Genomic DNA, 12,376 nt, shown 5'->3' with positions numbered 1-12,376 from the left:
CACAAAAACAGAAAGAAAAAGAGTCTGCATTTCTAGTCTCCGTTCAAGTCATATTCATTGGAGTGATGGCCGTCGGCGTGGAAACATAGACTTTAATGGGACGGCTGAAAAAAATGTCGGATGAGCTCACCGGGAAAGAGTGTTCTGCTCCAAGGACGAGATACTAACTTGGCTAACAGCAGTGTTTCCCATACCATATGAATACCCTAGCGGGTACATATATTATATGTTCCAATTTGTCCTTTCATTTATTTTTGATTCATTAGTTGATTGGTATAAAAGAGAGTTTTTGTTTCCGTCGTGAGAGAATGCGAGAGCAAGACGGCAGCTCCAGCCTACAGCTGCGCTACAGCTAGGCTAACAACTCTCACAAGCTAGAGCTACAATTTGTGGCCGTGGTATTTTAATCAACACGGGGACTTGGCTCAGTTCAAGGAGCCCGATGCTAGCGTGCAGCTAGCCAGCCGCTCGCTAAATCATTTTCTTCAGGGTTCATACGACTTTTTATGGCCAAATTCAAGCACTTTTAATGTAGCATTTAATTTTTTTCAGGACCTTCAAAGAGAATCCAGCACCACACAAAAGAAGGGTTTTTTTTGTTGTTGACTTTGATGACTAAAATAAAGTCGCTATCTTGCTGCTAGCACATACTTCTTGCTATTTTGAGCTGATCCTATCTATGATCTGAGATCTTTTTTAATCAATGGGCTACTATAAACTGACACAAATTCTCCCGTTCTGGTTCAACAGTTCACGCACAGCTTGGCTACGTCACACTTGTTTACAAACACAGAAAGGGCTCTATAGATGTTTTGGAAAATATTTGACTTCAATACGGAAGACAAAAAAAAGAAAGTATTGTATGTATAAAAAGCAGGAAAATTAGGCAAATTTTGACTCATTTTAATGATATTGATTGCTTTGAAGCAGAGTGCAATCTTTCAATATTAGAGACAGTTTGTTTTAATTATTTTATACTTTTTGCATGTTTTTCACAGGATCTACTTCCATCTTCTTCTACGCGTACGAAAAATGGTCTCTCACAGCAAAACTGGAAAAGAGATGCGGCCATGGAGATGCGATGCTACAGGAAACTTCTAGGTATGAGCTACTTAGCCCATGTGACAAACAAAACAGTGCGCAACACCATCAGAGGGCACAGTGGACCCTACGAATAATTGTTGTCAACTGTGCGGGGATGGAAACTACAGTAGTATGGTCCCATCACAAAATAATCAGGACTGGCCAAGATAATTCTCAAGGGCACAGTGCAAGTGGACAGGAGGAGAGGAAGATTGAAAATGAACCTGGCAGACAACATTAAGGAATGGACTGGTGCCATCTTTGCCGCGACCCAAAAACAGGCCAGGAAACGTCAACAGTGGAGAAAGCTGTCCAGAGTTGCGTCCTCATTGGTGCCCCGATGATCTATGCGGTTAAGGGATCCGTAGACCTTGAACCGATTTCTAAATAAGTCAAGTCAAGTCATGTTTATTTGTATAGCCCTTAACCACATAGAGTCTCAAAGACAATTGTAATTAGGTAATTTCTTTGCATTTTACCATTATTAATGAAGATAGTTTTTCAATTGTTCTTTTATTGTTTTGTATTTTCAGGGATTTTCTGTTGTTTAAATCTGTTCAGTGTGTAAAAAACTAAAATTGTTTAGTATTTTACTATATTTTTTGTAGATCCGTGAATATTTTAATATATATGTGTTTTTGTAGGGATACCCTGCAAAATATATGAAATTTCTAATTATAAAATATGATGGTGCATAATATTTTATTATTATTGATAAAATATCTTTAAAAGAACAATAAAGCTGAGGAGCGTTTGGGAGCTGAAGGAGACCTCTCTTCTAAGTGAGCCCAACAGTGAGCCGGTTTTCTAAATAGAGCTGTCCTCTTGGGTGCAACCAGTAGGAGCAGTGACGCTTACATATTGACAAGCCACCATAGCAGGTTTAACTGCAATTCTGTGTATTTATTTGTCGATCTATAGTTGTTAATTTGTGACAGTCATATACTCTTAGTCGGTAATGATGTCATCTCAAGGTAAGTTTAACCCTTAGGGGCTTGCAAGTTAGATCTATAGTGTTAGCATGTGAATGTTAGCAAAAGTCACAGAAACATTTTAAATATTATGTCGTCACAACGATGTTCTTTTGGAAGCCGATTTTTATTTCTATTTTTCATTTTGGCTGAAGCCAACAATGCTTCTTTTTGGGGCAGCAGTAGCTCAGGAGGTAAAGCGCTCATCTTTGGACCAAGAAGTCACAGGTTCCTTTCCCGGCTCCTCCATGTTATTTGTCGGAGTGTCCTTGGGCAAGACACTGAATCCCTAATGCCCCCGATAAGCATGGCTGATGCTGCTATTGGCATGTGAGAGTGTGTGTGCTGAAAATTTGGTGCATCCCTAATTTTTTTTTGTTAAACCGAGCACCTGCTTTTTAATTGTTTGACTGACTCAAAGCCATATGGATGTATTTACACATGACTCACCACAGTGCAACAGAGAGGCCAGAACCACCACATGAGGGCTAGAGCTAGCAGAGCCAGGAGAACCAGGATGACGACGGCCACCACCAATCCGTTGGACTGCAAAAAAATGGCAGATTGTCTGTTTAAGATGTAAGAAAAGATCAACTGCACAGGGATTTATATTATTGTACTGTTGCTTAACTCATTTACTGCTAATAATATCTTAGAAGTCAAAGATTATATTTAAACAACATGAGAAGTTTAGTTTTGTTTCAAGAAACCCCGCGACCCGACTGAGGATAAGCGGTGCAGATAACGGATGGATGAATTTTCAAGTGAATTTTTATTTTCCCACAAGTGTAATATATATATATATATATATATATATATATATATATATATATATATATATATATATATATATATATATATATATATACCTAGGTGTGAGTGAGCGAGTGAGTTGGCTGTCTCTGTGTGCCTTGCGACTGGCTGGCGATCAGTTGAGGGTGTCCCCTGTCCACTGCCCAAAGATAGCTGGGATGGGCTCGAGCACCCCCGCGACCCTACTGAGGATAAGCGGTGCAGATGATGGATGGATGGATGGATGTATACTCCTTTCATTCATTGCACTATTTTTACGGTGCACTATTCTTTATAATTGCACTATTTTATCTTGGGCTGGTCTTAAAGCACTATGTTGTAAAAATGTCTTGACTATCTACACCTACAGATTTCTTACTTTTTTTCTCAATAAAGTAATTTTTACATATTTACCCATGAGTGTCAAGTCTAATCTTGTTGCATAAATTGTTTCACAAAATTTATATCAGTGATAATAAAGACGAATATATAGATACTGTGGAGAAAATGAGTATTTGAACACCCTGGTATTTTGTGATTTCTCCCACTTAGAAATCATGGAGGGGTCTGAAATTTTCATCGTACTACATGCCCACCGTGAGAGAGATAAACTAAAAAGAAAAATCCAGAAATCACAATGCATGATTTTTTAACGATTTATTTGTGTGATACAGCTGCAAATAAGTATTTAAACACCTGAGAAAACGAACGTTAATATTTTGTACAGTAGCCTTTGTTTGCTATTACAGAGGTCAAACATTTCTTGTAGTTTTTCACCAGGTTTGCACACACTGCAGGAGGGATCTTTGCCCACCGCTCCACACAGATCTTCTCTTGATCAGTCAGGTTTCTGTGCTGTCACTGAGAAACAAAGTTTGAGCTCTCTTCAAAGATTTTCAATTGACTTCAGGTCTGGAGACTGGCTGGACCATGCTAGAAACTTGATATGCTTCTTACGGAGCCACTCCTTGATTTTCCTGGCTGTGTTCTTCAGGTCGTTGTCGTGTTGCAAGACCCAGCCACGACTCATCTTCAATGCTCTGACTAAGGGAAGGAGGTTGTTCCCCAAAATCTCACAATACAAAGCCCCAGTCATCCTCTCTTAAATGCAGTGCACGCATCCATGATTTCAAATAATGACATTTTAGTGTATTACTTCCAGTAACCTTGGAAACGGTGGTCCCAGCTCTTTTCAGGTCATTGACTAACTCCTGTCGTGTAGTTCTGGGCTGATTCCTCACCTTTCTTAGAATTATTGCATGGGGCTCCACTCCCATTTAGACTGACTGTCATGTTTAGCTTCCTTCATTTTCTAATGATTGCTCCAACAGTGGACCTTTTTTCGCCAAGCTGCCTGGCCATGTCCAGCCTTGTGGAGGTGTACAATTTTGTCTCTGGTGTCTTTGGACAGCTCTTTGGTCGCCATGTTACAAGTTATAGTCTTACTGATTGTATGGGGTAGACAGGTGTCTTTTTGCAGCTAACAACCTCAAACAAGTGCATCTGATTTAGGATGATACATGGAGTGCAGGTGGACTTCTAATGGGCGGACTAAAATACTTATTTTTCTTCACTGTTGCTATTTTTAAGAGGAGGCTCAAATTCCCCTCTTTGATATGGCCTCTAATTGATCATTTTTATTTTTGATCTGTTATCTTCTCATCTTTTACTATAGAGTACTTTACTTTTTTTTTTTTGCAGTTGTTTTTATTTTTATTGTTTTAATTCAGTGTTTTCTCATTTGGGGGCAGCCCACACTGGTAGGAATTCTGAAATTCTGAGGCCATCGGCTACCATCCCTATCAGCGAAGATAAGCCTTCCTCAGGTACCATTTCTCACATGGCTAGTCTGTGTCTTTCCATAATCATATTTTAGCTCTGTCGCTCCTGATTTTGTTTTTATTGTATTTTAATCATTGTGTGTATGTGTATGAGGTGTTTTAAGTTGTCAGGAATGTTTATACAAAACACTTTGAGTGGCAATTTTTTGCCTGAAAAAGTGCTTTACAAATAAATTTGATTTGCTCAAAATAGATAACAACTAATGGGAAAAAATGAAATTGACTAAAAATGTAAAACAAGCAAAAATATATAACAACATTTTCCTAACATATATTTCATGTATTGTTTTATATTTTTTTTTTTACAAAAATTAATTCCTAAAATAAATCAAAATCAAAATAATTAAAATTTATAAATACAAATAATGAAATTAAATGTGATAATAACAATAAAATAACTAATAAAAATTGAAAAGTAGAATCATTATTTTGATCAAATGAAATATTTAAATGGAACTAAATGATTTACAAATCAGTGATCAATACAATGTTTTTTTTTCCTTTTTGCAATGAGTAAAACATGAAAAATTACTCACACAAGTAGAGGCTGTGATGGTGTAGGCACTGGAAATAAAGGACTTGCCATTGTTCAAACTGATGAGCACATCCATGGTCCTAGAAACAAACAAATGTCAGATTGTTTTAAGTCTATTCCTCAATAAAAATCCCCAAATCAGTCTTAATGCTTGAAGTGAAAAATAATAAATTCTGAAGATGAATTTATTTTTCGAAGAGGCCAAAGTGAGGGTTGGAGCAGAAAGAATTGGAAAACATGTTTTACTAAGGATGCAGGAGAATAATTGGACCGATAGTTATCAAATCAATATGAACAAAAAATGATATCACAGTTATCGGGCAGCATGAGCTCATGAGGTAGAGGGCTTGTCTTGGGATGAAGAGGTTTCCTAGCTCCGTGTTATATGTCGAAGTGTCCTTGAGCAAGACACTGAATCCCTAATGCCCCCTATTGCAGGTAGTTGCCTTGCATGACGCTGCTATTGGTTAGTTAGTGTGTAAAAGGGAAAAGTGTGAATCACATTGTAAAGTGCTTTGGGGTCTTCATTGACTTGAAAAGTGCTAAATAAATCCATTTACATTTATTTACATTAAAAAAAAGAAAGAAGCTGATAAGTCACTTTTGGCCATTCAGCTGACACTACTTGCCCACTGCCGGAAGATGGCTTCAGCACCCCCGGCTACCCTAATGAGGATGATGGATGGATTGGTATTGGTCTCCAGAGGCATGACTTTAGCGGGTATCAGTATGTAAAAAAGGTTTAATTGAGACTTATCATTTATTCAGTGCAGTAAGCATGCAGTCAAAAAAAATGTTTCAGTTATTACTCAGTCTCCAAACATAGGATTTTAGTAAGATTTCAGTAAGAAAAAAAATAGTTATTGAACATTCCAATTTTTTTTTTAGAAATATGTATTGTTTTCTAAAGCTACAAGATGCCAGAGGGGACACATCAACAAGTTGAACAAAATAAAACTAAGTACTTTGAGAATCTGTAGCGGGGGTGAAGCCGGGATGCCACATGTCGCTTAAATATTTATTGGGTAAATAAGGGCCAAGGTGCCAAGGAATATTGATGGGGGGGGGGGTCTGCTTGCTCATCTGGCAGGATCCAAGGGAGGATTGGCCGCCTCGGGCCAAATCCTAAAGCAAAGAGACCCAGACTCCTTAGTATTCACTTAGTATTCTCTTAGTATCCCGAGTGACAAGCGAGCCGGAAACGGGTTGGCTGAGGGCCTGCCTCTTCCTTGAATCTGCCTCGTTATAGGGCCCGCCTTGTCACAGGGTCTGCCTCGTCCGAGGGCCCGCCTTGTCCTAGGGCCTGCCTCGTCCGAGTGATACGGCGTTTTCTTTGCCAAACTGCCTTAAAAGACAGCATCTCTGAGTTGCGTCTTCACTGTAGATGTTGACACTAAAGTTTTGCTGGTACTATTTAACAAATATGCTAGTTTGGGGCCTGTAAAGTGTCTAGTTCTCAAAACTACAGACTCTAATGTATTTTCCTGGGGTCCACCTTGTCCTAGGGTCTGCATCATCATATGGCTCACCTCCTCGCCCCTCTGCCTTCATGTCAGCATTTGAGGCGTATTCTAGCGATGCGGAATTCTCATTAAAGCGTTGGTAATTGGACAGGGCCCTAATAGACATATGGAGATTGCAGTGCCGTTCATCATTAGAGCTTTAATTGCAACCCCCAGCCCGGAAAAAGAACCCATTGTACTTCCTGGGGTTTGGTCTAGTGTATCATGCTAGCATGTAGCTTTTTTTCTGTTTACACAACAGGACAATTTACAATTATTTTGTGAAAAAAATGCATATTCTTAATAAAAACACACCATATTTTATACTCCCGACCCCCATAGACTGTCAACCCACCGAGGTCTCACAAAATTCTATGGGACACACTGCACTGTACATTTAGATTTTTTTTATATAATTGGTATCACAACTTGGTCGTTTGTCCTCTCCATCTCTTCATAATGTGCATGAGGCACTGAAGAGTTCGGCCATAATTGGTTGCATGCTGTTATTGTACGGGATTGATTGATTGATTATTGCTCCAGCGAAGGTCGGGGGGTCCCGTCCCTGTGCGTTGAGCCGACCAGATGAACCAGGTTTTTCCAATGCTGGCGGTCTTGTGCCAGCTGTTCTGCATCCTCAACAGCAACTCCGTGTTGTTGGAGGTCGCCTGCAACGACGTCGAGCCATCGAGTGCGGGGTTTCCCTCGTGGTCGTCTCCAGCCTGCTGCCTTTGAGTCAAACTGGAGAATGGCTCGTGTCGGATGGTCTGGTGGTAGACGAAGGACATGGCCAAACCAGCGGGTGCGGCGTTGTGCGACCAAGGAAGATGCTCTGGGCTGGCACGTTCGGGCTCTGAGCTCTTTATTGGAGACTCGCTGGGGCCACCTGATGTTCTCGATGGTTCTGAGAGCCCTGCTATCAAAACCGTCGATTCTTATGGCCAGGGTGTCGTTCAGGGGCCATGTTTCTGAGCCATAAAGCAGGATAGAGAGTACGGCGAGGTTGTAAATGCGGAGCTTCGTCTTGCGTGCGCTGGTCTGGTGCCGCCACAGTGGTTTCCAGAGAGACTGCAGAGCAGATGCTGCCAGGGCTCTTCTGCGGAGAATCTCTGGTTTTAGGTCCCCATTGTGTGTCACCATGGACCCCAGATTCACAAAGCTCTTGACAGGCTCTACGATGTCGCTACCAATTTGGATGGGAGGTGGATCTGGTCCATCACCGACATACATGAACTTGGTTTTCGTCCAACTCACTTGGAGGCCAAGCCGCGCTGCCTCTTCGCTGTAAATGCCCAGAGCGTCTCTCAGCTGGCTGTAGGAAGTGCTGAGCATGATGGTGTCGTCAGCATACTCCAGGTCAGTCAGGTGGTAGTTGCCGAAAGACACTCCGGGGATGCGCTCACTGACCCTGAACATCAGATGGTCGATGATGCAATTAAAAAGGTCGGGAGCAGCCACGCAGCCTTGACGAACGCCGCTGGAGATAGTAAACCAGTCGGAGTCAATGCCGTTGATACGGACACAGCTCTCTGCAATGCTGTAGAGTAGCTTGAACAGGGCTATGATCTTGGGTGGTGCTCCGAGAGCTTGGAGGATGTTCCACAGTGAAGAGTGGCAGACGGTGTCAAAGGCGGCCTTCAGATCAATGAATCCGATATATAGATGGCGATCTTTACGGAATTCACGGGTCTTCTCTATCAGCAAACGGACGGCAGAGATGTGGTCTGTTGTGGAGCGGTTGGGCATAAAGCCAGCCTGCTGGGGACGGCGGCAGCTTCTGATTGCTGGAAGGGCACGGCTGAGCAAGATCCTGGTAAAGACCTTGCCCGGGATGGAGAGTAAGGTTATACCTCTGTGATTTCCACAGACAAGCCTGTCACCCTTGCATTTCCAGAAGGGCATGATGACTCCTCTGGTCCAGTCGGTGGGCAGTTGCTCCGATTCCCACACCTGGTTGAATAGGCAGGTTAGCCACTCCACCATGCCATCACTGCCGGCCTTGAGCATCTCGCCGGTAATGGCACAGATGCCGGGGGCTTTCTTTGTGTTCAGCTTCTTCAGAGCAGCTCTCACTTCCTCGGGTGTTACAGGGTCTGTGCAGCAGGCGTCGCTAGGAGGTGCTGTGTTTGCAGCCACTAGGAGGGTGGGATCAGCCGGGATGGTGCTGTGCTGCAAGAGGAGGCTAAAGTGCTCCTTCCAGCGCGCGAGACAGTTGGCTTCTGTCATGATGAGGTTGCCGTCTGAGTCTTTTACCAGGGCTGTCTTTATGTGTGGGCCGCTACGGGCTTGGCGTAGTAGACTGAATACGCGGCTCATGTTGTTGTTGTTGGCCGCGGACTCAAGCTGTTGGGCTTCTGCCTGCCAAAACCTCTCCCTATCTTCAGCAATGGCCACATTGCGCAGGCGGTTCAGTCTCCGATACTCCGTGAGGTCGCCTCGGAGCCGGGCCTCACACCGCTGGTCTATGATGTTTAGTATCCTCTCTGATATCCAGGGCTTTCTCGGGGAGGATCGCGGGCGTCCGAGGACATTGTGAGCAAACTGGAGGACACTTTCCTTGAAGGCCGCCCAGTCTGTCAGCTTGTCAGGAGCCAGGGCATCGAGAGTGCGGCGGATGGAGCAACTGAAGTCTCTGGCGATGTTGGGGTCGCTGAGTCGGGAGGAGTCGGGGCGAGGCAGAGTCTTGTGCTGGTTGGCTCGGAGCTTTAGCTTGAGCTGGGCCACCAGCAGACGATGGTCTGTGTTGCCAAGCTGTGCTCCTCTGAACACCCGGCAGTTGGTTACAAACGACTTCCAGCGTCGTTATATCAGGATGTGGTCCAATGCCTTCCTGGTTCTGCCATCTGGGCTGTACCACGTCCAATGATGGATGCATTTCCGTGGAAACCAGGTGTCAGCAACACAAAGGTTGTTTTGGAGGCAGAGGAGGAGGAGGCGGTTGCCATTGTCGTTTGTTGTGCTGTCAACGAAGGTGGTGCCGACAGGTAAACCGGGGGACCGATCATTGCTGGATAGAGTGGCGTTGGCATCAGTGAGGATGATGGTGACGTCGTGTGGTGGGGCTTGGTCGACAGCCTGGTGGAGTTGGTCAAAGAACGCGTCCTTCGCATCCTCATCAGAGACATCGGTGGGGGCGTAGGCGACGATCACTGTCATCTTGCCGTGATGGTGGAGGAAGCGAGCAGACAGTAGTCTGTCGCTTATTGGTGTCCAGCTGATGAGGGACCTCCGGAGGGCTTTTGGAATGGCGAGAGCCACACCGTAAAGGCCGGTCCGACTCTCAGGGCCACTCCAGATGTAGCAATGGTTGCCAGCTGTTGTTTCACCATTGCCTTGCCATCGTACTTCACAGAGCCCTGCCAGGGTGATGTTATAGCGACAGAGCTCTCGGGACAGCAGGGTGGCAGCTCCGGGGCGAAGGAGTGTCTGGACATTCCAGGTGGCGACACGGGTCTTACGACGAAGGTCGATCCGTACTCGTTGGTCGGGGGCAGGCTGGGGTCCGTTACCGTGTTGGTCAGTCCGGCTTCTTTCTCTGGTCAGTTTCGTAACAAAGGGGGTTTCTCCTGGGTGAGTTGTTAGCCCTCCGCAGGATAGTCGGTTGGTGGGGCTGCCACCTCACAGCGTACCGACACGCTGGGGTCTTTGTTTGTCTGGAACCTACCCCGGAGACCGGCCCGCCATGGGTGACCCTACCAGGAGCAAGCTCCCGACGGTATCGCTCTCCAGGGTCACTGGAACACGCAAGCCCCCTCGCCGCATCAAGGCCAGACCCATCCGAGGGATGCTGAACTTTATTTAATTCAATATCAAAAAGAATCCAATGTAATTTCTGGGGTTTGGTCTAGTGTACTGTGCTAGCATGTAGCTTTATTTTTTTCTGTTTACACAGGACAATTTACAATTATTTTGTGAAAAAAATGCCTATTTCTTATAAAAACACACCGTATTTTCTTACCCTGACCCCCCTAGAGTCTAGGGCCTAGACTGTCAACCCACCAAGGTCTCACAAAAGCATATGGGACACACTGCACTGTATATTTCGATTTTGTATGAAAGTGGTATCACAACTTGGTCGTTTCTTCTCTCTATCGCTTCATAATGGGCATGAGGCACTGAAGGGCTCGGCCATAATCAGCTGCATGGCTGTGATTGTACGGGATTCTGAACTTTATTTAAATTGGTGAATTTTCTGTTTATAAAATGTTGTTTTTTTAGACGCACAACTGCTTATGCTTGTGCTTAAATGTCATTTAATTAAGCAGCTCTTTCTTTAAGATTGACGGCTGCCCGACCTGCCTGCAATATGTCAAACAAATACGTAACATAAAAAGTATTTGTTATTGGTATTTGCTCTCCAAGGTAATGGTTTTATGGTTTTAGGTAATAGTATGAAAAAATCATAATAGTGAATCCCTACTTTCATCATCATCAATTTGGGAGAAAGACGCAATTTGTAGGATATTTCACTACAAAATAAAATAAAATCTCAGTTTTATTTGCACTTGCGGTTTTGATATTGTTATCTATACGTCCTGTTTTGTTGCGGGCCAAAAAGAGTACATTTGAAAGAGAGAAAAAAAAAGCTGAGGACACAGCCTTATCCGCAGCATATTCCAGTTTGTAGACAGCATCCGTCCCTTTGTGGCGTGCTAAGCAAACGCGAGCTGCCCAACTTGGACCTGACAGCAGAAGCTCATTTAGCCAATTTAAGCTGAACGGGTGATAACGGCAGGCAGGTTATTAATCAGGCAGGAGGGCTCCCATGCGAGAAACGCTGATCAGCGGCTCGCCTACTACCCTCCAATTCCACCACGCCCAGAAACTCCTTTGCGAGTTACAGCTGAAAATGTCAAACCTTTCCACTGACCTATAAAAACACAATATTGCTCAACTTGCGATATTTGTAGACCCCAGGATACCACATTAATTTGTTTTGAGGTGGGGATCGCAAAGTGAAATTGCCTTATAGCAAGTGATGGAAACCTATTCTAATTCAAATAACAAAATAGTATAAAGTGAGTGCTTTGCATGTGCAATATACATGCATATGATGAAATAACATTGAAACAAATAAAATACATATATCCATCCATTATCTGCACCGCTTATCCTCAGGGTCGCGGGGGTGCTGGAGCCCATCCCAGCCATCTTCAGGCAGTTGGCAGGGGACACCATGAACCAATCGCCAGCCAATTGCAGGAAACTGGAAAGACATACAACTCACTAATTCACACCTAGGGACAATTTGGACTGGCCAGTTAACCTGAAATGCATGTTTTTGGAATGTGGGAGAAAAACGGAGTTTAAGATCAGGAGATAGTGTAAACTGTGCAGTCCTTGGAGACATCTTGTGATTAAGGGCTATACAAATAAATGTGACGAGTTGACTTTGAGATAAACTTATACTCATACAAATTTAGAGTTTAACTTCTGAGAAACGCTAATTTTAGTCTAGTGCGCACACAGCTGACATAGCACTGATACAATGGAGTACAAGTATATAAAGAGCATACTCCCAACTAGTTTACAGTCAAGGTTTCACACCAACAGGCCCTGTTTTTGCTGTACGGAATCCTTTATATAGAAGCTTATTAAACAATCTTTATTATCCGTTGAGACACTTTATGACGAAAACCCACAGAACAAACA

The 12,376-nt window shown here is 43.6% G+C and overlaps 1 protein-coding gene across 1 annotated transcript in view; it reads right to left on the bottom strand.

Annotated features, from left to right (window-relative positions):
• The window catches only part of antxr2a (ANTXR cell adhesion molecule 2a), a 109,185-nt gene that overhangs the window by 52,992 nt on the left and 43,817 nt on the right, over positions 1–12,376 (bottom strand). The window contains exons 11-12 of the mRNA XM_088335679.1: positions 5,224–5,302; positions 2,505–2,600 (exon numbers count right to left, since the gene is read on the bottom strand). Coding sequence (XP_088191805.1) covers positions 2,505–2,600; positions 5,224–5,302 — 175 coding nt within the window. The remainder of the gene's footprint in view (positions 1–2,504; positions 2,601–5,223; positions 5,303–12,376) is intronic.

The sequence above is a fragment of the Urocampus carinirostris genome, chromosome 5 (assembly GCF_059441175.1).
Source record: "Urocampus carinirostris isolate Australia breed hairy pipefish chromosome 5, RoL_Ucar_1.0, whole genome shotgun sequence".
NCBI classification, from domain to species: Eukaryota; Metazoa; Chordata; class Actinopteri; order Syngnathiformes; family Syngnathidae; genus Urocampus; species Urocampus carinirostris.
This window is presented reverse-complemented; position numbering and strand designations above follow the sequence as displayed.